A 27,722-nucleotide genomic window follows, 5' to 3' on the forward strand; every position below is an offset into this window, starting at 1 on the left:
TCTTTCTTTCTTTCTTTCTTTCTTTCTTTCTTTCTTTCTTTCTTTCTTTCTTTCTTTCTTCCTTCCTTCCTTCCTTCCTTCCTTCCTTCCTTCCTTCCTTCCTTCCTTCCTTCCTTCCTTCCCTCCCTCCCTCCCAGGGTGAATGTGTAAGCTGTGGCAAGATCAAATCAACCAAATGCCCAAATGGAGTTCCCACTGTAAGACAGACCTCTCTCTCTCTCTATGCCTCTCTTCATGTACAGCAAAATTGTTTGTGGTTTTCCTGGACCCCTGTTTATTTCTAATAACACCACAGTGGCGCTCTGTGTTTGACAGGAGAACGTACACATTGGTTGTACGTACCCCATTACCCTCAGCACCACTCCCCCCTTAACTCTGACAGCAACCGGCTGCTCACTCCTCTGCAACGCTTCTGTCACGGTAAAAGCACATGCACGCACGCGCACGCACGCGCACACACACACGCACACACACACACACACACACACACACACACACACACACACACACGCTCACACTGAGCAGTACATGATTTTAGAATGCTGCTATACTATAGCTCATTCCTGAATTAGTTAAGTGTAACTGTTTATAACCGAATGTTAACTGAATTCTCACTGAATTGTTCATCCACTGCATCTCACAGCAGTGCAAACACAAAACCAAATAGAGAGAATACAGTATATACTACCAGTAAGACTCCCTAATCGGGAGATAAGCGTCAAGTCGCATGTATGTTGTCTGCAAAAAGCAACCTCATGGTGGCGCTAGAAGAGGGGCATGTGAGAAATCAGGGGAGGAGGTTGTGGTTTGCCAGCCAAGGAGTGTGTGTGCATGGATAGGGGCAACAGTAGTGTGACATGACGTGACGGACATACAGAGGGACTGACTGACTGACAGACAGCCGGTGGAGGTTTTCATAGTAACTTGCGATTTGGCGTTCGCAATTAACAACACCGCAATAATGCAATGGTAGATTCTTAACCCGTAGATAGTATATAGAGAGATTTAGTTCTGTCTGTCTGTCTGTCTGTCTGTCTGTCTGTCTGTCTGTCTGTCTGACTGACTGACTGACTGACTGACTGACTGACTGACTGACTGACTGATTGGTTGTTCAATTGATAGATTGATCAATTGATTCATTCATTCATTGGTCAATTGGTCGAACGAATGAAGCACACATGATCTATATATCGGTGCGGGACATAAAGCGAGCTGGTGTGGATAAGGTGTTTACGTGTCTCTGTCAGACGCCGGTGTGCTGTAAAGGATTCTACGGTCCAGACTGCAGCCCCTGTCCCGGAGGCTTCCAGACCCCCTGCTCCAACCATGGCCAGGTCAGACTCCCTGACACTTGTAGATCAGCAATTTTTGTACACCACCATTGTACAACGAATTATAATACAGAGTTTAAGGTAGGGTAATGATATGTTTTGGTTAATGTTTAAAGGTTAAATCACTATATGCTCATAGTACTCATTGCTATAGAGCAGTGGTTCTCAACCTTTTCAGGCTGTGAGTGACCCCCAACATAATCATATTTTAACTGGGGATCCCCATCCTGATGAGCACTAGGAGTTGAGGAATTACATTTTGTATAACTCACACCTCACAACGCCTCGCAACGCGAGTGTTTGTTCTGTAAATCCACCTCTTTAATAACTGTTCCAGTTCCAATTCACCCTTTGTTAGCCTTCTGGTTGGTCCCTGACTGACCAACCAGCAGGCTCTATCTGCCTTGTCCCGCCCTGGTTCTGCCTTTTTTATGTTGAATTTGCTAAAACATATTTTTTTGGAGAAATAAAAACATTTAAAAGCATGCCGAGTCGCTATACTGCCACTGAGCAGCCCCATTTTACTGAAACCAAGTTTAAAATTAGAATTGAACACACAGAATAACAATACGATCAACTGAATTAAAATGATAGTGGATGGAGTGTCCCACCGAGTGTCCCACCAAGACACAGCAACCAATGAGTGTGAAGAGGGGTGGGACAACGGGCACGACTTGACAAAGGGTGAATTATGTCTGCTCACCTCCAATTTCACCTGTTTAATCTGTATCCTACAGTAGTTCAAATCCTGATTGGATAGAATTGGTATCCTGACCTGAAAATAAATGCCATTTATGTTTGTTTACTAAAGAGCTGCAGAGACATGGAGACTCCTGTTACTGAGAATGTAGACATGTAATACTTATTTTATCAAAAGAATATCACTTACCCTACTTTAAGTGGTTAATCAGGTTAATCGATTGAGTCAATCATTTAAAAATGTGTTGATTCTCAATTATTTGGTCATACAAGTCAGTTATTGGTTCTAAATATCGGTTGCGATATTTCAGTTAAAGGGATAGTTCACCCCCAAAACGACTTGTTTTATCGATTACTCACCCCATGGAGACTTGAATTCATGGATATTTTTTTGTTTTTGTCGCATTTCTAAGCCAATAATTTGATGACCAGCAGTGGTTCCCTATGGAGACACAAACAGCCTGCTTTGTTCCCTATGGAGACACAAAGAGTCTCCTCAAATTATTGACTTATCCATAACTTTCGGAGCTTCCGGTGCCGCAGCCGAGAGTGATCTACAAGCTCACAACGGCTGCATCTGCGACGTGAGTGACGTGAGCTTGTATGTCTGCTGTTAACCGGAAGTGTGGTGCAAAAACATCTCCAGTAAATTCCCGTGGAAAGAGGTGGATAGGAATGTGAAAAAAAACATGTGGTGAGTAATCGATCACTTTGGGGTTGAACTATCCCTTTAATTGCCCAGCCACGCTTGTAGATCAGCTATTTTCAGCAAAAACTTTTAATGATGAGGGAAAAGAGAAAAGAAAAACACTAGTATAGATCCCTGGGGGACTCCGCTCAACAATTAATGTATGGGTTGTTTCAACCAATGTTCTTTGTGTCCATGTCTTGCCAGTGTATGGAGGGAATAGAGGGGAATGGCACCTGCATCTGTGAGGCCAATTTCAGAGGCTCCAAATGCCACTACTGTGCCAGTCCAAACAGCTATGGACCCAACTGTGACAAGAGTATGTCTGACAAGTGTTCTTCTTATTTTACAATGACAATGCAGCTTGTATAGCATTTTTCTTTTTACATTCTGCAGTGGTTCACAACCTTTTTCTGGATCAGGACCCACTTGAAAACCTAGAAAATAATCATCCATCTCGAAAACGATCAAAAATGATGAACCATCTGGCCACTTTCACAACCGGGAATGTATCCGTGTCATTTTACATTTTATATATTTATTTATTCATTTTTATCTGCTATTCAAAATGGCACTTATATAAGCAAGCTCACAGCACGTTACTTCGATATGATGCGATGTTGAGATGACCCTAAAGCATTTTCAATAGAAAAATACTTCCGTGTCAGGAGGACTTCAATACTCTAGTCTCTAGTGCTTTAACAAGTAAAATGATCCATCACAACACATTTTGTACTGTTGTAGGCTTAGTAAACATAATATGATGATATGTTACAGTAGCTAGAGTACATACCAGAGTGTAACTTAAACATCATTATGAAAGCATGTCTTTTGAAATAAGGCTTACGTAGTGATTGTCTTAGCCTCGGGACACTCTTCAAGCAACGCGCGCGCGCGCGCGCGTGCGTGCGTGCGTGTGTGTGTGTGGGCACGTGCGCAAGCACTTGTATTACAAGTATTAGCCTACTACTCTTGTGAGGGTCAAATGCACCCACAAGGATAACAGTTATTTGAGAAACAAGATAATAATTGAGACACTGACGCGTAATCTACCTCAGACTCTAGGGTTAGGATTAGAAACATTTAAAATGTGTATTTATGAGCGCGTGTCTGTCTGTGTGTCCGTCTGTCTGCCTGTGTCTGTGCCTCTCTCCCCAGCATGTGACTGTATCCATGGCCAGTGTGACAACCGTCCAGAGGCCAGTGGCCGCTGCAAGCCGGGCTCCTGCCTGAAGGGCTACACGGGGCCGTACTGCGAGCGGCGCACCCAGGCCTGCGGAGCCCAGGTCCAGTACTGCCACGCCCACGCAGACTGTGACTTCAACGAGGGGGCCACAAAGTGTGTGCAGTGCAGTCACTTTTAACCCATTTAGGCCTAAAATTATTGACTGCTTTAACTATTGAAAAATAGCAGATATACAAGCTCGCAGCAATCGTGAAAATTAGAATTTTGACCCGTGTCTTTCGAATCCTTCTAAGTTTTTTTTTTGAAAAACCTATGTTTCTATGTCAGCAATCTGGCTAGCCATCGTCAAAGAAAAGATCCTTTTCACTTAACTGTTAACAGCTCAGTTAGTCTGTTCTTGAGAGACTACTATGTCAGTGGTTCTCAAACCTTTTCATGTGAAGGACCCCTGTAAAAAAAATATAGTGAGCTTGTATATCTGCTATTTTTCACTGGTTAAAGCATTCAATAAATTCTAGGCCTAAATGGGTGATACTTTTCCACAAACAACATTAGCATCGTCAACCTGGAAAGCATCTGTGTCACTTTCGAATTGGACCCCTTTAACCATTATTTTATACTTTGGCTTTTTGAAAAATCATGAAAATGTGTGCAAATCTTTGAATATATATATTATTAAAGTGAACATTTGTAACTCAAATCTTTCTTTCTCGGCTTCCCTGGAACAAAATATTTTTTTGCGATGGGGGTCGGTGGCCAAATACTGTACATAAAACTTTTGGGGGTCTTTGGACATGAAAATCTTTGAGTACCACTGCTATAGAAACATACTTTTTCCGAAAACCTTGAGGATTTAGAAGACATTTTTAGAATTAAGGGGTTAAAAAAGTGTGTGCAATAACTAGCTGGTTTTCACTCCACAGTAATGGCTGTGTGTGTGTGTGTGTGTGTGTGTGTTGTGTGTGTGTGTGTGTGTGTGTGTGTGTGTGTGTGTGTGTGTGTGTGTGTGTGTGTGTTGTAGGTGTGTATGTAAAGAGGGCTACCAGGGAGACGGCATCACTTGCATGGAAGCAGACCCCTGTGCTCCACCACTAAGGGGGGGCTGTAGTGTAAATGTAAGTCATATCAGTTACTGTTAACACATGCGAACGTCAAGGGGCGCTGAAGCCCTGTTTCTCTGATTGTACATTTACTAGAAGGTCGGCCGGCTGCGCCGGCCTCCCCTCTAGGTCGTCGCGTTGCGTCTATAGGAGAAAATATTCGTCGAAAACAAATCCCTGAGGTACAGGGTGGCCACGATCTGATGTTTTTTTTGAGAAAAAAATGTTTTTTGAGAAAAAAAAAATTTTTGAGAAAAAAAGTTTTTTGAGAAAAAAAAATGTTTTGAGAAAAAACATTTTTTTTTTTGAGAAAAAAAAATTGAGAAAAAAAGTTTTCTAAAAAAAAATTTTAGAGAAAAAGAATTTTTTGAGAAAAAATTTTTTTGAGAAAAACATTTTTTGAGAAAAAACAAATTTGAGAAAAAAAAATTGAGAAAAAAAAAATTTTGAGAAAAAAAAAATTTGAGAAAAAAAAATGTTTTAGAGAAAAAAAAAATTTTGAGAAAAAAAATTTTTTGAGAAAAAAAAATTGAGAAAAAAAATTTTTTGAGAAAAATTTTTTTTTTGAGAAAAAAATGTTTTGAGAAAAAAAAATGTTTGAGAAAAAAAAAACTTTGAGAAAAAAACATTGGAAAAAAAAAATAATAATAATAAATAAGACGTATTGGTGATGCGATGACGTGGTGTATACGGATGTGACTGCGATTGAGGTGAAAGAGAAAAGTGGAAAGTTGTGAGCTAACTCGTCTCTCTCTGTGCATTTGCCCCCCCCCAAAGTGTGCGTCTCTCTCTGTGCATTTGCCCCCCCCAAAGTGTGTGTCTCTCTCTGTGCATTTGCCCCCCCCAAAGTGTGCGTCTCTCTCTGTGCATTTGCCCCCCCCCCCCCCCAAAGTGTGCATTTGCCCCCCCCAAAGTGTGCGTCTCTCTCTGTGCACCCCCCCCCCCCCCCCCCCCCCAAAGTGTGCGTCTCTAGCCCTCCCTCTCTGTTGTAAATGTAATTCGATACACTGCCCTGCTCCTCTCCCCTTCCCTCTCTCTCTCTCTCTCTCTCTCTCTCTCTCTCAGTGCCTGGGCTGGCTTAGGCTTCACCACTGAGGCTTCACCACTGTCCTGTGTCCTGTGTCCTGTGTCCGTTGCTTGAAGTGGGCTGCGGCTTTAAGCCAATTGTAAATATAAGATGGTAACTGTGCTCTGTGCTGCCTCCTGCAGGCCAAATGTATAAAGACAGGACCAGGGACTCGCTCGTGCCAGTGTCTAGCCGGGTGGAGGGAGGATGGCGACGAGTGCCAGCCCAGCAACAACTGTGACAGTGCAGAAAGAGGGGGCTGCCACCCCAATGCCACCTGCATTTATGTAGGGCCTGGGCAGGTAATGTACTGCGTGCAGTGCTCTGAAAATACAATCAAATAAGATGAGCAAAAATGGTGAATTAGGCCAGTGGTTCTCAAACTTTTAAATTTCAAGGTCTGACAACTCAGACCAAATGGACCGTGACGGGTCCATTTGGTTACATTTGTATAATGCCAGAGTTACAGACTTGTAAGGGTCAATTTAGACCCCCTAAACTAAAGGAACCTATAGAGTCTTTGAGAACCAGTGAATTACTGTAGGCCATTTCAGCAGACAACATAAGATAGTATTGTAGCAACCAGGCAGGCTTGATGCTCAAACTTATTTCTAAGGATATGTAGGCCTTTGGCAGGATTTAATCTTTCCTGCGTTGAAACGGCTCTGACTAAAATCTTCAGTTGTAACATGCAAACTATCCACTGAAGTAGGTAGCCTACTCAGATGAGGCCAAGTAATTACCTTCACCAAAACAATCACTAATAAAGACAGAATATCAACGTCAACTTCATTTTTGCAGGTGTAAAAGAGTGAAATTATTTTCTGTACAAGCTCCCGCAAAACAGATAATCATAGAGAAAAAAGTAGTATGAACACATACAAGATGGTCAAACATGGAAACAAATAAAGCATTTAAAGGGAGACATTTAATGAATGAACGAATAGTTTATTTTTCGATACTCCTTGTTTAGTGAGACATTACAAGTCATTTTTCTTTTAGCCTGTTCGAAAAGGTATCGAAAGGTTATAGTCGGAAGCTTGATGCTTATTGATGGTTATACCTTTTACATACAGTATCTTACATTTTAACAAGAAAGAAGAATGTACCTAACAAACAAACAAAACGACAAGGGGGGAAAAATGGTTCACATTAACAAATTAATGGATCCATAAATCATTCCATTGTGTGTGTGTGTGTGTGTGTGTGTGTGTGTGTGTGTGTGTGTGTGTGTGTGTGTGTGTGTGTGTTTGTGCGTGCGTGCGTGCGTGCGTGCGTGCGTGCGTGCGTGCATGCGTGCGTGCGTGCGTGCGTGTTTTAAACCAACAGAGTGACTGTATGTGTAAGGCTGGCTACCGAGGCAATGGGAGAGACTGTGAAGCAGTCAATCGCTGTGGGACTCAAAGTGGTGGCTGCCATTACCTGGTGGGTAGCAGTGTGTCATGTTTCAGCCGGAATGACCATTAAAGGAGTAGTTTACCACTTTTCAACCTGTCTTCATATAATAGGTCCTCACTAATGTTCATAATAAAATAGCACAATTTTTTTTCTATTCAGTCTGGGTCTCTTAGGAGAGCTGTCAAATCCTTCTACCGGTGACATCATCGTTTGACAAAAATAATTAAAATAATATTTTTGAAAAAAAATATTTAGATTTTTATTATCACGAGAACAATGGCTTCCTCTTTAACATTGCAACTTTTTCAGGATTAGAAAGCCTGCAGTTTCTATTAGCTTGCATTTCCCATTGATGATGTCACCGGTAGAAGGATTTGACCCACCCACAGCTCTCCTATGAGACCCAAACTGAGTAGAAAAAAATTGTGATATTTTATCATGAACATTAGTGAGGACCTATTATATGAAGATAGGTTGAAAAGTGGTGGAGTGCCCCATTAAGTTGATATATTATATATCGTCCCATCCCATTGCCAAAGAGGCCGTGGCAAGTGATGAAGCTTCCATTACAGAGACACTCAAAGATACAGTGGGCTAACTGTCTAAAGTACATATACTCAAGTACTGTACTTACCTGTAAGTACAATTTTTAGGATTTTTTACTTTACTGGAGTATATAATCCAGTATCTGGCTTAAAGTCCTGTTCGCAATTTGGTGTTAGGGGAGTTTCTCACCTGAACTGAGTCAGTGGGTCCCTAGACATGAAAAATCACAGAGGTGCTCGTCCGCCATAGTGCCAGGAATGGCGCAATGGCCAAATCAAATATGGCTGCCATCGGCTATGATGAAAATCCAACTTTTCTGTTTATGCACATGTAATACCTCTATTTGGACTAATTGTGGTGTGGGGAATTCATTTCTGATATTGTTCTGACCATTGTGGGTGATTTGGACCTCAAAAGGTCATGGTCAAGGTCATTTTGCTATTCCGAAGACCGTGGGCCATAACTTGGCCATTGTTAGGAGTAAAAACAGGTGCAGTAGGTCTAAATCAACTAATGCTGACATGTATAATTCATTTCTGACATTGTTTTGACCATTAAGGATCATCTTGTCTTTGAAATATCAATGTCAATGCCATTTTTCAAAAACGATTTTGTTCATTACTTGCACTTTTATAGTATTTTTTGTAAGTTTGTTTCTATTTTATAGTAAGTTTGTTTTCTTTATAACAAAATACATACTAGTGAGAAATACAACAAGTAAACATCCACATTTAACTTTAAAGGGGGGTTTAAAATGGGTGTTTAAATGAGCAAATAAGACTATTTACGAATAAAATTGAAAACAAAATCACACACAAAATTAAATAACAATTTCCCTCAAAGTGCACCATATTGTGATTGTGTGCATGCAAGTTAGTATGAGGTGTTTTTACAGGATGGATTTGTCATTGTTCCATGGCAAAATATGATGCACAGAACTCCATCAGTGTCGAGTGTCTTGCTTCAGACATGGCAGGAGTGTGCTAAAGTCAAAGTGCTCCTTCCATCCATCAGAGCTTGACATTGACTTTTTGAGGCAGTTGTCCTTTGGACAAGTATATTTCCCATTCACTTGTCTGGGGACAAAAGTCACTTGTCCGGATATAAATGTCATACATTGAAATAATAACAAAAGGACGGCTAATGACCCCCCTTGCTCCCTCCACTCCATAGTATGGGAACTTGTCCCGGACAACAGGACAAGCCTTTATGTCATGCCCTGTTCCATTTTCCATTGGTTCTAGTCTTTCCTCAGGTTCCTTGGCTGTTGCAAGCAGGTGGCAAGAAATGCGCTAGAAAGGTGCCTTGTTGGTCTCAGCAGTTATACTTCTCTGCTACCAATACTGTGTCTTGTTCTGTCAAGGTCTTTGCCTCTCCAAAGTTTGTTAGATATTGTACTCGGTCAGAAGCCATAACTACATGTTTAATCCTCACCTGGCCCATGCAGTCATGTCCTGTCTCCAGGACAGGAGATGGCACATATGCATATGTGCACATATGCATATGTGCCTTGATCACTGTCTTGGCTAGTGGTGCTCCAAGATGAGACTGCTTGATGCAGTGGAAGTGAGTCTCACCAGTGCCATACTGCTGCCAGATCTCCTTCATCCCAGTGCTTGGAAATATGGGGTGTAGTATAGCAGTAATGTGAATGAGACAACAACTCTCTGGGGTCCGCTCATAGTTCCGACATCCCATTATTCTGACCATTAGGTTAGTGAAGGTTAGGGATAGGCTTAGTTATAATGGAGGCTGTACATGCACCAGGTGTCAGCCTCCTCAATCCTATTCAAGATGTCTGGGATCTCTTCTCCACTAGCCAAATCATCAACAGAGACAACAGAGCTGATAATGGTAAATGCACTGCATTTACAGTATATAGCGCTCTTCTCCAAAGGGCTGTACAATGTATTTCACATTCGCCCATTAACACACACATTCACACATAAATTCACACCATGAAACCATGCAAGGTACTCATCGGGAGCAGTTAGGGGTTCAGTGTCTTGCTTATATTAAGAACACTTCGACAAATAAGCAGGAGGAGACAGAAATCTACCCTGGAACCTTCAGATTCCAAGGCAGCCGTTCTATCTACACAGCCACAAGCTTGAATGGACACCATATTCCGAACACACAGCTGGAGAGCTGTTTGTTCTCCTCAGACACCCAGAATTTGTAAAGTTGATGAAGGATGGGTGCGTCTGTCGACTCTGTTATCTATGATGATGATGAGTGGCTCCCTGCAAAAGGGGCTGGAGGTGAAGAGATCCCAAAGATTGAACTAGATTGAGGAGGCTGTCACCAAGCTGCTGGTACATGTGGAGTCAACTGGCCCGATTATAACTAAACCTACCCATAACCCTAACCTAATGGAGGGAATAATGGGTCGCCAGGATTATGAGTGGACCCCAGAGAGTTGTCGTAGTGATACTTCCAAGAACTGGGGATTAAGTAGATCTGGTAGCATTATGGCACTAGGTGTGCAGCGGCACATGCTTCTACAGCATCAAGCAGTCTCTCATCTTAGAGCACCACTAGCCAAGACAGTGATCAGGGGACATATGCCTTGGAAACTGGAGATGACTGCATGGACCAGGTGGGGACTAAGCATGCAGCTATGGCTTCTGACCGAATACAATATCTAACAAACTTTGGAGAGGCAAAGACCTTGACAGAACAAGACACAGCATTGGTAGCAGAGAAGTACAACTGCTGAGACCAACAAGGCACCTTTCTAGTGAATGTCTTGCCACCTGCTTGCAACATATCAGCAAGGCAGAAAATCATATTTTGCCATGGAACAATGGCAAATCCATCCTGTAAAAACACATCATACTAACTTGGATGCACACAATCACAATATGGTGCACTTTGAGGGAAATTGTTATTTAATTTTGTGTGTGCTTTTGTTGTGTGATTTTATTTGTCACTTTTATTCGTAAATAGTCTTATTTGCTCATTTAAACACCCATTTTAAACCCCCCTTTAAAGTTAAATGTGGATGTTTACTTGTTGTATTTCTCACTAGTATGTCTTTTGTTATAAAGAAAACAAACTTACTATAAAATAGTAACAAACCTACAAAAAATACTATAAAATTGCAAGTAATGAACAAAATCGTTTTTGAAAAATGGCATTGACATTGATATTTCAAAGACAAGATGATCCTTAATGGTCAAAACAATGTCAGAAATGAATTATACATGTCAGCATTAGTTGATTTAGACTTAGTGCTCCTGTTTTTACTCCTAACAATGGCCAAGTTATGGCCCACGGTCTTCGGAATAGCAAAATGACCTTGACCATGACCTTTTGAGGTCCAAATCACCCACAATGGTCAAAACAATATCAGAAATGAATTCCCCACACCACAATTAGTCCAAATAGAGGTATTACATGTGCATAAACAGAAAAGTTGGATTTTCATCATAGCCGATGGCAGCCATATTTGATTTGGCCATTGCGCCATTCCTGGCACTATGGCGGACGAGCACCTCTGTGATTTTTCATGTCTAGGGACCCACTGACTCAGTTCAGGTGAGAAACTCCCCTAACACCAAATTGCGAACAGGACTTTAAGCCAGATACTGTATTAATATCCATGTATCTATACTTTTACCTCTACTCCACTACTACATCTCAGAGGCAATTATTGTACTTTTACTCCACTACAATTATTTTATTATAGTAAATGAGTTAAACTTTGGCTATTTGACAATAGCCGATCTAAAACCTCACAACGCGTCGCATCGTGACGCACTGTGAGCTTGTAGATCTGCTATTTTCAAAAGATTTTTTATACATTTTAAACCTATGAAATGTGACATTGCCTGTACAATACTTTTACTCAAGTATTTATTTATTATTATAGTCTTTTACTACAGTATTCTTACATGGGTATTTGAGTAATTTTACCACCACTGTAGTTATGTCATTAAGCCTATTGGTTTAATGAACCTGTGTCATGGAGAAAGACTAAATTCACTCTGAGACTATTTGTGACCAGGGCTGAAATCTATAGCACAGGCAGTACAACCTTTTTTTAATTACCGGTAGTTCTAACAATGAAATGTACACTTTGGATCTAAGTAGGACCAAATCCCATTCCAAATGACTCTACCTGGTTTCTTTAGGCCAGCTGCCGAATGCTCTCCGGTCAGTGGAAGTGTGTGTGTGAGGAAGGATACGCCGGGGATGGCGAGGTGTGCTATGGCACCGTGGAACAGGTTGGTTACTTGTCTTAATACGCTCTCGTTAAACACAAAATAACAGATCTACATATTCACCGCGTGTCATATTGCAACACATTTTGAACATAGATCTGATATTTTTTGCAGTTTTTGGAAAGGTTTCGTCAGTAGTTTTTTGCCTATATTGACATGCCCAAAATAGAGACTCCAGCCAGGTTAAAAGTGGTCAACCTTGTCTAAAGCAAAAACTAACAAAGCACCCACTGTTGTTGCAGGAGCTGATAGCGCTTCCTCAAGCCACAGAGTTCATCAAATGGGTCACTGTGAGTATATCCTGATATCTCAAAACTTTGAATATTATATGTTTTGTTTTTTCAAAGCGGACGTTTTTAACTCCAATCTTTGCTTCTGGGGATCCCTGGAACAAAATCTTTTTTTAGATGGTGGTCGGCTGCCAAATACCGGTACATACATTATAATTGTGGGGGTCCTTGACATGAAAGAATTTGAGAACCACTGACATAGCAACATCAGTTTTTCAGTTAGGATTGAGAAGACATTTGTAGAATTGTCTTCAGGTCTTAACCCATTTAGGCCTAGAATTATTGAATGCTTTAACCAGTGACAAATAGCAGATATACAAGCTCACAGCGCGGCACCGAGTGCCGCGCTGCGAGCTTGTAGATCTGCTATTTTTGAAAAGTCGTGAAAATGTGTGCAAATCTTTTAATATAATGTATTTTCAAAGCGAACGTTTGTAACACAAATTTTGCTTCTGACTTCAGGTCTTAATGGGTTTTAAGTGGGCCCAGATCCAGAAAGGTTGGGGAACCACTGGCCTATATAGAACTGTGTGTGTGTGTGTGTGTGTGCGTGTGCGTGTGCGTGTGCGTGTGCGTGTGCGTGTGCGTGTGCGTGTGTGTGTGTGTGTGTGTGCGTGCGCGCGCGCGTGCGTGCGTGCGCGTGCGGTTCTCCAGGACGCGGGTCTGTCCCAGTCTCTGTCGGAACAGAACATCACCCTCCTGGTGCCGTCCTCTGAGGCAACAGCAAAGATGTCCAAGGACGACAGGGACTTCTGGATGGCCACGGGCAACCTGCCCAGCATCGTCCGGTAACAACCCAGCTTTTAGATCGCCTATTCTCAAATAGCCAAAGAAGTTTATATACTGTATATAGAGCATCGCACACAACCCAGCTTTTAGATCGCCTATTCTCAAATAGCCAAAGAAGTTTATATACTGTATATAGAGCATCGCAGTGGGCGTGGTTTACGGGTCCCACTAAAAAAATCTCCCGTTCATTTTCCTCATAGACTTTCACGAAAATATTTATAACAATTGCGTATGTTAAGCCTAGAACCAAGCCATCCAGGATTGCAGTGAATCATGACCATAAAACCTTTGTTTCTATGGAAAGAACATTTTGAAAATCGCTAAACAAAGGGCATTTATTAAATGTAGTCTAATAATGTAATATTAAAATATGTTTTCACATAGGATCAAAGGTTTTATCGTCATGATTCACTGCAATCCTGGATGGCTTGGTTCTAGGCTTAACATAATTGTTATAAATATTTTTGTAAAAGTCTATGGGGAAAATGAATGGGAGATTATTTAGTGGGACCAGTAAACCACATCCGCTGCGATGCTCTATAGGGCTAAAGTTTTCAAATAATTGTAGTGGAATAAAAGTACAATATTTGCCTCTGAGATGTAATGGAGTAGAGGTAAATGTATTGAAAATTGGAAATATTCCAGTAAGTAAAACATACCTCAAAACTGTACTTAAGTACAGTACTTGAGTAACGGTTCTTAGTTACTTAACTTACCACTGGTGTTTGCCTCATTTCTAATGACTCTCATAATACTATCTGACTCTCCTGACAGAAATCACATGATCCTGGGAAACTACCCACTGTCCGCTCTGCGCAACACTTCCTCCTTGCCCTCCCTGCTCAAGACAACACTCGTTGTTACAACCTCTGCCGAGGTGAGTCCACGCAGGTGAGGTCCCAGGGACTGTAGCATTCAAGGGGCAGAAGTAGCTCACGTTTACCTTTTTACCTGCTTTTAGAGCAGGGGTCTTCAACGTTTTCGGGCCAAGGACCCCTTAGTTGAGAGAGAGATGAAGCAGGGACCCCCACAACCATTTCATAGATTCCATGTAGTTTCATCGTTTGATAGCACAATCATCAGTGTATTTTGGATTGATGTCAATTTGTTTGTTTTCAGATATTTAACCACTTGAACCGTCAATACTTAATAAACTTGACCTTTCACTCTGTACTTAGTCTGCTCTTTATCCCCTCTACACCAAAGCTCTTTGCAAAATTAGACGATCTACAAGCTTGTAGATCTGCAATTTTTGGCAAAAAAAAAGTCTCTGAATATTGATAGGGTTCAAGTGGTTAATATAAAAAAGGAGAAAAAAAAAACTTTCTATCACTCAAAGTTTTGGAGGACCCCCTGTAGTAATTCTGGAGGACTGAGGACCCCATGGGGGTCCCGGACCCCCTGTTGAAGACCCCTGTTTTGACCTAGGAGTTGATTCTTATTCAGAGTGACATATGCTTCATAAGCTTCATTTCTAAGAACACACATTTTATGAGTATGATTTTTTTCCCCCCACCATTAACCAATAGCCTATACTGTGATTGTGAACGAGGTGTTTTCTCCAGATTACAGTTTAGTGCCAACACTCATTATACAGCAGACATTCGTAGTTTCTGTTCTGTAGTTGCATATAACTGTCATCATCTGCTCAGTCCACAGCGATCGGGGGAGCGACCATCGTCACAGAAAATGTTGCCGCAACCAATGGATTGATCCATATCATTGATAAGGTACAGTAGGTGCACTGGCCTTGCTCTGGCCTTAACCCATTTAGGCCTAGGATTATTGACTGCTTTAACTACTGAAAAATAGCAGATATACAAGCTCACAGCGCGGCACCAAGTGCCGCGCTGCGAGCTTGTAGATCTGCTATTTTTGAAAAAGTCGTGAAAATGTGTGCAAATCTTTGAATATATGTATTTTCAAAGAGAACGTTTGTAACTCAAATTTTGCTTCTGGGTGGTCCCTGGAACTAAATATTTTGAGATGGGGGTCCGTGGCCAAATAAATATCATTTTGGGGGTCCTTCACATGAAAAGGTTTGAGTACCACTGACATAGTAGTCTCTCAAGAACAGACTAACTGAGCTCCAGTTAAGTGAAAAGGACCTTTTCTTTGACGATGGCTGGCCAGATTGCTGACCTAGAAAGATGACTTAGAAGGATTCAAAAGACACTTATAGAATAGGGTCAAAATGCAAATTTTCACGATTTTTCAAAAATAGCAGATCTACAAGCTCGCAGCGCGGCACTCGGTGCCGCGCTGTGAGCTTGTATATCTGCTATTTTTTTATATTTAAAGCATAAAATATTGCGTCATATTGTGTTCAGGCCTAAATGGGTACGCAGAACACCATGCAGCACATATCGTCGATGTCGGCCAGCAACCTCGTATCTCCATTTTTCAACGTTTTATGTCGTCACTGTCAGGCAGAAACCTCGTATCTTCAAGTTTCGAATGTGTATGTTTTTTCGTAAAGTAAAGACCTGCTTCATCATACAAGAGTGTTGCACAAAACTAGTGAAAATAGAGGATTTACAACACACAAGGCCTTGCGGTGCGAGGCGTCGTGTGCTTGTAGATCGTCTATTTTCACAATTTTAAATCATTTTTAAAATGGTGAATACAACACGAACGGTTTTGGACATACACCCGACAACAACGATATGTATTAGTATATTTTTGTAAATTAACTAAAACTAGCTCTTACCCGTTCAAAGATATGAGCTCTGAAATGATGTGCAGTGTGTGGGTTATGGGATGTGCACTGTGCACACAGTATATGAGGGATGGAAAGTAACTTTAACTGGTGCTTACATGATAATATGTAGGAGCGTCAATGTAAGAAATACCCGTTTCGTTTAATGGCTACAGAGATACTGTGTACCGATCTGCATTATTTTTGGACAACATCTGTAACAGGGGGGGCCAGTCACCCCCCCCCCCCCCGATTTGTGAAAGTGACAAACGGGCTTCACAGTTATGTTAGGTGTGTTCATATGCTAATGGTGATGCGATTTCAGATCAATTGCTCCAGCCACTGAGGAGAAACGCTGTTTCAGACAGACAGATTTTTGGAAAATTGCTAATATACAGCAAACGATTTGTGAAAGTGACAAACGGGCTTCACAGTTATGTTAGGTGTGTTCATATGCTAATGGTGATGCGATTTCAGATCAATTGCTCCAGCCACTGAGGAGAAACGTTGTTTCAGACAGACAGATTTTTGGAAAATTGCTAATATACAGCAAACGATTTGTGAAAGTGACAAACGGGCTTCACAGTTATGTTAGGTGTGTTCATATGCTAATGGTGATGCGATTTCAGATCAATTGCTCCAGCCACTGAGGAGAAACGCTGTTTCAGACAGACAGATTTTTGGAAAATTGCTAATATACAGCAAACGATTTGTGAAAGTGACAAACGGGCTTCACAGTTATGTTAGGTGTGTTCATATGCTAATGGTGATGCGATTTCAGATCAATTGCTCCAGCCACTGAGGAGAAACGCTGTTTCAGACAGACAGATTTTTGGAAAATTATATGTTTGATATGTGTTTTGCACGTGCAAGGTTTCCACCCGACAGCGACGATGCTGACCTTGCACCATTCACATACAGTACAGCAGGGATACTCAAGCTTCTGAACCTGTGGGCCACATTACAAACATTTCAAGGGGCTACGGGCCAGTTGATAAAATGACATTACTTGATAGCTTCTCTCTTTTATTTGCTTTATTTCCACATAACTTAACCCTTCTTGTGCCTATCCCGAACAAGTTCGGGATATTTTCAATCCAATAGAATGTTTTTTTTGCTATTTTACATACCCTGAGCTGCTTGTAGAGATGTGGGTGGTCCTGGGTCGTCCTACGCTTTCCAACGAGTGATGCTAGATGGTCCGACGATTTATTCCATTGAAAATGGTTTAAAATAAAGTTTAGAGCCCCCCCCGGGCAGTGTTGACGGAAGCTAGAGCGAAGGCCTATAGAGATATTTCTGGCACTCTAGCGGCACCTTGTGGCCCGGGGCACTCATTGGGTGTTAAGACAAGTGCAATGTGCATTATTGTATGGCTTGGAAATCCTTTTATATTCTGTCAATGACACAATTTGTAATCAAAGTAATTTGCAAAATGTTCTCTCTTTTTAATAATCCTGTGCAATTAGCATATTAGACACAAACACAAAAACAAACAAATGTACATTTGTCTGCTATTTGTCTGGGTTGATATCTGTCTGCCTGCTATCAAGTGGGATAACATTAAAGATAGCTGAGCACATCTCTCTTTCAATTGCTTCACAATGTTATTCATGACGTGGCCCACATTCAAAACAAATGGCTTTTTACAGAAAATAAACTTGTGAAAATAGATGGGGGCCAGTCAAAATTGTGCTACAGTACAGTACATCTATACTATAATTTTGCGAATGTCTGTCTGTCTGTCTGAAACAGCGTTTCTCCTCAGTGGCTGGAGCAATTGATCTGAAATCGCATCACCATTAGCATATGAACACACCTAACATAACTGTGAAGCCCGTTTGTCACTTTCACAAATCGTATGCTGTATATTAGCATTTTTATGGTGTATCTACTATCTATTCTGCATCTAGCATGAGGCACATCTATTCTGCATCTAGCATGAGGCAACATGTTTAACCAGCTCTCTATGTGTGTGTGTGTGTGTGTGTGTGTGTGTGTGTGTGTGTGTGTGTGTGTGTGTGTGTGTGTGTGTGTGTGTGTGTGTGTGTGTGTGTGTGTGTGTGTGTGTGTGCAGGCAGGCGGGTGTGTGCGCAGGCGGGTGGGCGGGTGGGCGGGCGGGCTGGGGGGGGGGGGTAGCAGCCATTAAACGAAACGGGTATTTCTTACATTGATGCTCCTACATATTATCATGCAAGCACCAGTTAAAGTTACTTTCCATCCCTCATATACTGTGTGCACAGTGCACATCCCATAACCCACACACTGCACATCATTTTGGAGCTCATATCTTTGAACGGTGTATGTAAATGCTGAACTGATTCCTCTTTGTCTTCTACTCTGCCCCGCTCTAAATACAGGTTCTGGTTCCAGAGAGAAAGATGAGTGAAGGCCTGCTGGAGCTGCTTGCTCTACGGCCAGAGTTCTCACTGTTCAGATCCTATCTCATTGTACGTATTAACATTACTGTTATTTAAGGGCCGATTCATACTCCACTTTTAGAGACACATTTATTTCGGTTCGGCTCTGTCCAAACTACAATATGACGTTGTTCAGGGTGGACTCCCCGAACCGAACCAAAATAAATTCGGCTCTAAAAGTGGAGTATGAAACGATCGGTCCTACAGTGTATCAAAATGGTTGCTGAGACTCAAATTGTGCTGCATGTTATTGAAATCAAAATACTTTGTGAAACTAGCATTTTACAAACCAGTGAACCTAAAATGTTGCAGTGTAAAATGCCTTTATTTTGTTTTCTCTATGTAACCTCAAAGAGCAGAGTTTTTAAGTTGGTGGGTAACAACAGCACAAAACCCCAAAAGTAGCTTGCAATATTTCAATAAGGTCATGTACAGAAAGCAACATTAATAGAAAGGTTTGTGTTAATTGATTTATCTTGTCCAGTTTATGGCAGTGGTTCTCAAAGTGGATTCCAGGGACTCTGTGGGTTCCTTTAGGGGGGGGGGGTCTAAATTGATCCATGGTTTGGCTCGCAGTTGAACCATGCTTTAAGCAGCAAGCACATCTTTCCATGACGAACATTGGTCATGCGTTGACCGGTGATGTGTTCTCTTTCAGCAACATAACCTGACTGATGAGGTGGAGCAGGCAGATGAGTACACCGTCTTTGCTCCGACCGACACTGCTGTCAACAACTACCTAAAAAAGATGGCCGCAACAGCCATGGTACTGTATGCCATAAAGTGTGTGTGTGTGTGTGTGTGTGTGTGTGTGTGTGTGTGTGTGTGTGTGTGTGTGTGTGTGTGTGTGTGTGTGTGTGTGTGTGTGTGTGTGTGTGTGTGTGTGTGTGTGTGCGTGCGTGCGGCGGATTCTTGCAAAACACATTTTTGGACACTGCTCCGACAATTTTTGCCCTAAAATCACTCAAATCGGTACACTACACTCATGTCATCAACATGGATCTGTCCCATATAGCGCCACCTTCAGGCCGACTTTTTAAAACACATTTTTGGACACTGCTCCTACAGATTTTGCCCTAAAATCACACAAATCGGTACACACTATGTCTACACTCAGCGCCACCATCAGGCCGATTTTTTTCAACCACATTTTTGGACACTGCACCTACACATTTTGCCCTAAAATCACGCTGCGACCTGACGGTCGCTTATCTCCCGATTAGGGAGTCTTACTGGTTTTATATACTTTGGCTATTAAAAAAAAAGGAAAAAAATTTCTACATACATTTTAAAGCAAACATTTTTAACTCAAATCTTTGCATCTGGGGGTCCCTGGAACAAAATATTTTGAGATGGTGCTCCTTGACATGAAATAGTTTGAGAACCACTGACGTAGCAACATTCTGTACATTTCTCAGAAAACTGTTAGAATTTTAGAAGACATTTTGCAGAATCGGCCTCAGGTTCTTAATGGGTTAACTACAACCAATAAGCTATACTCTTAAAAGAAATGTGGAGGTTATTTTGAAATGTTGCTAAAATGATCTCGAACCTCATGTGTGGTGATGGCAGGATGCGAACACGACGCGCTACCACATCTTGCTGTCAGAGCGGCTGTTGAAGACAGAGCTGCTGGGCTACAAGGAGACCATGCTGGGCTTCTCCTACCAGCTGGCCATCTTCTCCAGGGAGGGAAAGGTACTGTGTGGAGGTCACTGGTTCCCAAACACTGGGTCAGGACCCATTTGTGGGTCACGGATACATTTTTATGGGTCCCTTCATTTTCGGTTTCCTACACCATTTAAAAAAAAAACGTTCCCCAAAAAGCTATGATTTTCTTGAATAGAAATCTAAAAAAAATCTAAATTAGAAAACAAATGTTTAAGAAGTAGTTGAAATAGACGATCTAACAAGCTCTTCGCTTGTAGATCGGCTGTTTTCACTAGTTTGGATCCCGGGCAAATGATTTCTCTTTTGGGTCTCGACCTGAAAAGGTTGAGAAAACCACTGGTGTAGGTTGTGGTTCTTCTCAGAGGTGGAAAGTTACTAAGTAGTAGGCCTACCTTTACTTAAAGGGATATTACACTTTCAAAAAAACTTTTAGGTCTAATCAGGCTTGTATGAACACCCTGAACAGTTTTTAATTTGCTTCATTCAGTATTTAGATATTTGATGTAAATGTTACCAGCTCCAACACGCCCAGGCCCTCTCCACATACACACCCATTGTAACTTCAAACTCCATTTTAACCATGATAGATTCATTAAAAACACACATTATTTTTTCTGGTGACTCATAATACCCTCCTAATACGTGAGCAGACCGTGTTTTTTCAATAACTTTTTTCATTTATTTTCAATAAAATATTATTGTATTTAATGTTTTCCATTTTCCCAAAGAATTATTAAAAATAAAAGAAAAAGGTTATTGAAAAAACACGGTCTGCTCACGTATTAGGAGGGTATTATGAGTCACCAGAAAAAATAATGTGTGTTTTTAATGAATCTATCATGGTTAAAATGGAGTTTGAAGTTACAATGGGTGTGTAAGTGGAGAGGGCCTGGGCGTGTTGGAGCTGGTAACATTTACATCAAATATCTAAATACTGAATGAAGCAAATTAAAAACTGTTCAGGGTGTTCATACAAGCCTGATTAGACCTAAAAGTTTTTTTGAAAGTGTAATATCCCTTTAAGTACTGTAGCCTACTTAAGTACAATTTTGAGGTATTTTTGTTTAGCTTTTTACTTTATTGGAGTATTTCCAATTTTCAGTACTTTTACTTCTACCACTACATCGCAGAGGCCAATATTGTACTTCTACTCCACACTACAATTATGTTACTTTGTAGACAAAACATACATTAACCATTTTATATTTCGGCCATTTGAAAATAGGCTCAACACTTAAATGCAAAAGAATGAAAATCTGCACACCAATAAAGTACTGCCGTTTGCATAATTTGATTTGGCCTCAGGGATCTTTTACTTACCTTTTATGGAAGAGTCCTGAGGAATCTGTAAAGGATTCTGTGAATCTGTATAGCACTTTCTTACAGTGTATTTGTGCAGGCACTGCTGTAAACTATTAGACACACACCTTAGTTCCTCATTATCAAGGAGGTTATGTTTTCACCCATATCTCGAAAAGTAATGACCAGATTGCCATGGAACTTGTTGTGCACATGCATGCTCCCAAGAGGGAAGACATCTAATTAATCTATTTGGTGACCATATGGACCTTCCCTCTAGCGTCACCATGAGGCACAAGCGTTGAAGACGTTTTAGTTTGGCGGAGGTCTGCATTCTGCTTAGTACATTCATTTTGCATACACAGTAAAATCAGTGCGTGACACTGTCGAATGTGAGCAAAATGGACACATGCAGGTCACACTAAATGGTAAATATTTATCCAAAGCGCTTTTCATAGATTGTGCATTACATTCACGGATGGTGGAGGAAACCATCCAAAGCTCCAACCTGCACATTGAGAGCAACTAGGGGTTCAGACTCAGAGTCTTGCTCAGCAATAAAACACATATGGGCCAGGCGAATCTGGGCCAAATAAACCAAACCACAATAAACAGTGCCGTCATTGCCAGACCTGGCCCACATCCGGTTCACATACCACTTGCCGAAGCCAGAGGTAGGCCAGACATGCCGGATTGCAGCCACGTTTGGCCCAGACCCCTCTGCTATGTGGGTCTGGGGGAACCCAGGACCCAACTGGGAACCTCAGGGTTCCCTTTCCGGCTGCTTACCTGCAACTCCCCTGAGCCACTGCCGCCCCGCAATCTCATAGCTAAATTAACACAGAAGAGTTTACCGTACTTTGTATTACACAGGTATATGAAATGACAATGTGGTTCTCCTATCCTCTGTTCATGTGTTTCACCCCCAGTCCTCCTCTCCTCTGTCCTCCAGGTGTTTGTGAACGAGGCTCAGGTGAACGTGTCCAACATAATGACCGGCAAAGGGGTGATCCACGGCCTGACGTCAGTGCTGGAGATCAACAGGAACCGCTGTGACAAGGCACAACTCACACTCATGATGGTAAGGTCCTGTCTTAATAACCTTCAACATTGTGTATAGGACAGAGTTGATTTTTACAGCAATCTTATTTTATTTTTTCGTTTTAGTCATATTTTAGTCATCTGAAATGTTTTAGTTGCGACCGTCAGGTCGCACTTACTATCAAAACCTCCACCGGCTGTCCGTCCGTCCGTCCGTCAGTCTGTCTGTCACACGTCACACTTTTGACCTGCTCATATCTCCGCAACCGTTGCCCCGATCCATGCCAAATTTTGCACACATACTCCTTGCCTGCCAAATCACAACCTCCATCCATCAATTCACACACTTCTAGCGCCACCATGAGGCCGATTCTTGCAAAACACATTTTTGGACACAGCTCCTACAATTCTTGCCCTAAAATCACGCAAATCGGTACACAGTATGTCTACACTCATGTCATCAACATGGATCTGTCCCATATAGCGCCACCTTCAGGCTGATTTTTTAAAACACATTTTTGGACACTGCTCCTACACATTTTGCCCTAAAATCACGCTGCGACCTGATGGTCGCTTATCTCCCTATTAGGGAGTCTTACTGGTTTTAGTCTAGTTTTAGTCAACCAAATATCATATGATTTTAGCTGATTAAATCTACAGTTGATTTTGTCGAGCCCAACCAAACATAAAATTACTGTATTATTGTTTTTTAGTTCTACTCATATATTTAGTCTAGTTTTGGCCATCATAGCTACGATTTTATTTTGTTTTCATTTAGTTTTTGTCAGCGAACATTTTTTTGTCATAGTTTTAGTCGATGAAAACACTATAGGAACCATCTTCTCTACACAACCTGAACTAAAACTCATACTGAATGCCGAAATGTGTTTGTCTGAAGGGAACCTGTCAGGATTGCTTCACCCCACGAGACCAGGCTTGCACAAATGGATCCATCCCATTGGTAGGATTTCTCTTTAGGGCCTTCAGCTCCGACCGAATACATCTTCTTGTGTGTTTTACCAATTTACTGTACTGTATGTAATTCTTTTGTGTTCCCCACAGAAATCAGTAGCAGCAGCAGTCCGGAGGAAGTGCATGTTTAGCCGCATGTACGACGGCGAACGACTGCTTACCATGGGCTGTAAGACTGTCTGCATAAAGACAAACATTGTACGTGGAATAAGAAGTATATAATGCACGGCTTAAAGCTGCAAATCTGTAAGTTTCATGTCCAACCCACTAGTATTGCTGTGGGAGACCAGATTTCAACTTGCTTGGCCAGGGGAGATATTGGTCATTGTCAACCACTTGTGTCCTACCCAACACCAGGCTCTAAACCTCTCAATGGAATAGTGGACCAGCTCCATCCAACCATTGCAGATACCATACAAATTGGTTAAAATAATGTCTTATTCATTAACCCATTTAGGCCTAGGATTATTGACTGCTTTAACTATTGAAAAATAGCTATTTTTGAAAAATCATGATATTTCTTTGCAAGTCTTTGAATATATCTATTTAAAAGCGAACATTTGTAACTCAAATATTTGCTTCTGGGTGGTCCCTGGAACAACATATTTTGAGATGGGGGTCTGCGGCCGAATAAATGTAATTTTGGGGGTCCTTGACATGAAAAAGTTTGAGAACAGCTAATTTAGAGGAAGGATTTTGAAGTCGGGTCAAAGATCGGGTCAAAGATATTCAAAGACTTGCACACACTTTCACGATTTTTCAAAAATAGCAGATCTACAAGCTCGCAGCGCGGCACTCGGTGCCACGCTGTGAGCTTGTATATCTGCTATTTTTCAATAGTTAAAGCATAAAATAATGGTTAAAGTGGTTCAAATCTAACGCGACTCGGGCGCGTTCCAGGTATTTGAGAGTTAAAATAACTTCCAGAGGCTCCTAGGCTCAGTGTAGCCTGACAGCGTGTCCCAAACCCAACAGCCTTTGCTGCATGTCACTCCCCATCTCTCCCCCTCCATTTCCTGTCAGCTTACTGTCTATCCCTATCAATAGTCATAAAAGCAAAATAAATGAATGATAATAATAATCATTAAAAAAAAAAAAAAAGAAGCTTCCAGATTGCAACTTTATGAATGATTCTTCTATTCTGACACCTGTGGACAAAACCATTCTCTACATGCTGGACATTTCATCCTACACAGTATGTTCTCAATGAAGAGAAGGTTAAAAAACATTGTTACTCTGTGCAGATGCGGCGGTGCTGTTCTGGCTTCTTTGGGGAGCACTGTGAACCGTGCCCAGGGCCCAAGGGTCAGGCCTGCTTTGGTAACGGGGTGTGTGTGGATGGGACGAATGGGACGGGCACATGCCAGTGCAGTCCAGGCTTCAACGGGACGGCGTGTGAGACCTGCCAGACGGGCAAATATGGCATCCACTGTGATCAAGGTATGGCGTGTATCTTACTGATCCATTTCACCCGCAAAATGATGATACAATTATTGCCTGAAGAATATCAGGCTTGCAAAATGAAGAGATGGCATGTCAATTAAGCTAAATGGCAGAAAACACAAAGAAGAATGAATTGCCAGAACAAATGACTAACTAATCCACCCAGGGATGCATGCACTACATGCAGGGACTGAGACCACAACTATACATTTTATAACCTGTAGAAAGAAATGGTCATTATTGTAGGATAGTACGATTTTACAGTAGGATACTAGCCGAGTGTCACACATATAAAAATGAGCAGTCTCAGATGACATGTTTAAGTGGAAAACGAAATCTCTCTCCCTCTGTCTCTCTACAGAGTGTGCTTGTAAGAATGGCCGATGTAAAGACGGACTGGAGGGTCATGGGACATGCGTCTGCAGCGTGGGGTGGAGAGGTGTCTTCTGTGATGAAAGTACGAAAGTTACATTTACCCAATAAAAATGATACTAAAATGATGCCAGCACAATTGTGACAATTGTGACACGATGCTATGCTAATATTTGAGCTGATTAGCTTAACCATAGGGGCAGGATTAAGATAAACATTTAGCTTCAGTCAAAGCAGTGGCAAGCAGGTGGTCTGTGTTAACCCATTAACACATGGGCGGCTCAGGTTTATAACGTGTCTAGCTGTTGCTGCTGCCGCCGTTCACTCACGCTTTATTTTGAAGAGCCTCGGAAGCTTCGTGCGTGTGCACGTGGGTGTCCACTGACGATTGAGGAAGATAATCCCTTTGTTTACAAAAGCTTGTGAAACTAAAATCCAAACGGGAGCCGACCATCGCGTTATAGTGTCGCCATGAAAACAATCAGATCCCTGCTTCCCTGGCGTTCTTTTCACCTCATTCAGAGATAAAGCCCTTTTTATGTTTCAGAGTAGAATGGAAAACAATGCAACCAGCGCGTGCCTTTTTTCCTCTCTCCCTCTCTCTCTCTCTGCTACGGGGTGACGTATGGACTCGGGTCATTCAGAGGGCAGGCAGCTGCACGTACAGTTAACCCTTCGTTGGCTCGTTCAGGGACGAGACAACTCCTTTTGGCATGGTGACACCTAGTGGCCTTAACTCGTTACTGAACGAGTTTGGCTCCTTGGGAGTTAAGGCCGGCATCTGTGTCACATAACCACTTTAACCATTGTTTTTTTTATTACTCTGGCTATTCAAAAATAGCAGATCTACAAGCTCATAGCGTTGCACGAGTGCCGCACTATGAGCTTGTAGATGTGCTATTTTTGAAAAACTTGAAATGTGTGCAAATCTTTGAATATGTATTATTTTAAAGCAAACATTTTTACCTCAAATATTTGCTTCCGGTTGGGGCCCTGGAACAAAATATTTTGAGATGGGAGACGCGGTCAAATACATATAATTCTAGGGGTCCTTGACATTAATTTACTGTAACTCTCAAAGTGTATTAACATGGAACTAAATGGACCCATGAGGGAACAGGATTTCACAATGTAAGACTATGCCCATTTGTCCTTGCAGAGATTGAATCCAAAGCTGATGAGCTGTGTGGCTCGATGAAGTGTCATACCAGTGCAAAGTGAGTGGATGCTGGCAAACAGTATAGCGGGCCAAAAAGATTATGACATTATGATCACCAGCTCATGTTGTTTTCTCCCTCCTCTGCCACAGTTGTGTCATCAAGCCGTCAGTCATGCAGTGTGTCTGTGCAGCAGGATTCGAAGGCAACGGCACTTACTGCCAAGGTAGGAGTAAAGAAATTACAGTAATAATATGGTTTACAGGGGTCTGACGATGCCTGGTGAATATGTAATATGGGAGAATAGTTGCGACCGTCAGGTCGCAGTTACTATCAAAACCTCGACCAGCTGTCCGTCAGTCTGTGAGTCAGTCTGTGAGTCTGTCACACGTCACGCGTCAGACTTTTGCCCTGCTCATATCTCCGCAACCGTTGCCCCGATCCATGCCAAATTTTGCACACACACTCCTTGCCTGCCAAACCACAACCTCCACCCTTCAATTCTCACATGCCCCTCTTCTAGCGCCACCATGAGGCCGATTCTTGCAAAACAAATTTTTGGACACTGCTCCTCCAATTTTTGCACTAAAATCACGCAAATCGGTACACAGTATGTCTACACTCATGTCATCAACATGGATCTGTCCCATATAGCGCCGCCTTCAGGCCGATTTTTTCAAACACATTTTTGGACACTGCTCCTACAGATTTTGCCCTAAAATCACGCAAATCGGTACACAGTGTCTATACTCATCTCATCAACATGGATCTGTCCCATTTAGCGCCACCTTCAGGCCGATTTTTTAAAACACATTTTTGGACACTACTCCTACAGATTTTGCCCTAAGATCACGCAAATCGCTACACAGTATGTCTACACTCATGTCATCAACATGGATCTGTCCCATATAGCGCCACCTTCAGGCCGATTTTTTCAAACACATTTTTGGACACTGCTCCTACAGATTTTGCCCTAAAATCACGCAAATCGGTACACAGTATGTCTACACTCATCTCATCAACATGGATCTGTCCCATTTAGCGCCACCTTCAGGCCGATTTTTTAAAACACATTTTTGGACACTACTCCTACAGATTTTGCCCTAAAATCACGCAAATCGCTACACAGTATGTCTACACTCATGTCATCAACATGGATCTGTCTCATTTAGCGCCACCTTCAGGCCGATTTTTTTAAACACATTTTTGGACACTGCTCCTACAGAATTTGCCCTAAAATCACGCAAATCGGTACACAGTATGTCTATGCTCATCTCATCAACATGGATCTGTCCCATCTAGCGCCACCATCACGCCCATTTTTTCAAAC

The 27,722-nt window shown here is 41.8% G+C and overlaps 1 protein-coding gene across 1 annotated transcript in view; it reads left to right on the top strand.

The window, feature by feature from the left end:
• The window catches only part of stab2 (stabilin 2), a 92,559-nt gene that overhangs the window by 33,122 nt on the left and 31,715 nt on the right, over positions 1-27,722 (top strand). Inside the window, exons 19-41 of the mRNA XM_080754212.1 lie at positions 138-197; positions 316-420; positions 1,248-1,334; positions 2,926-3,037; positions 3,877-4,057; positions 4,926-5,019; positions 6,214-6,372; positions 7,400-7,495; positions 12,151-12,243; positions 12,483-12,530; positions 13,185-13,318; positions 14,094-14,196; positions 14,972-15,049; positions 18,378-18,467; positions 19,096-19,203; positions 20,010-20,135; positions 22,360-22,488; positions 23,347-23,409; positions 23,511-23,618; positions 24,665-24,860; positions 25,225-25,320; positions 26,395-26,452; positions 26,545-26,618. Of these exons, the coding sequence (XP_080610338.1) occupies positions 138-197; positions 316-420; positions 1,248-1,334; positions 2,926-3,037; positions 3,877-4,057; positions 4,926-5,019; positions 6,214-6,372; positions 7,400-7,495; positions 12,151-12,243; positions 12,483-12,530; positions 13,185-13,318; positions 14,094-14,196; positions 14,972-15,049; positions 18,378-18,467; positions 19,096-19,203; positions 20,010-20,135; positions 22,360-22,488; positions 23,347-23,409; positions 23,511-23,618; positions 24,665-24,860; positions 25,225-25,320; positions 26,395-26,452; positions 26,545-26,618 (2,398 nt within the window). The remainder of the gene's footprint in view (positions 1-137; positions 198-315; positions 421-1,247; positions 1,335-2,925; positions 3,038-3,876; positions 4,058-4,925; positions 5,020-6,213; positions 6,373-7,399; positions 7,496-12,150; positions 12,244-12,482; positions 12,531-13,184; positions 13,319-14,093; positions 14,197-14,971; positions 15,050-18,377; positions 18,468-19,095; positions 19,204-20,009; positions 20,136-22,359; positions 22,489-23,346; positions 23,410-23,510; positions 23,619-24,664; positions 24,861-25,224; positions 25,321-26,394; positions 26,453-26,544; positions 26,619-27,722) is intronic.

Source organism: Nannobrachium achirus, assembly GCF_963921795.1.
Source record: "Nannobrachium achirus genome assembly, chromosome: 23".
Taxonomy (NCBI): Eukaryota; Metazoa; Chordata; class Actinopteri; order Myctophiformes; family Myctophidae; genus Nannobrachium; species Nannobrachium achirus.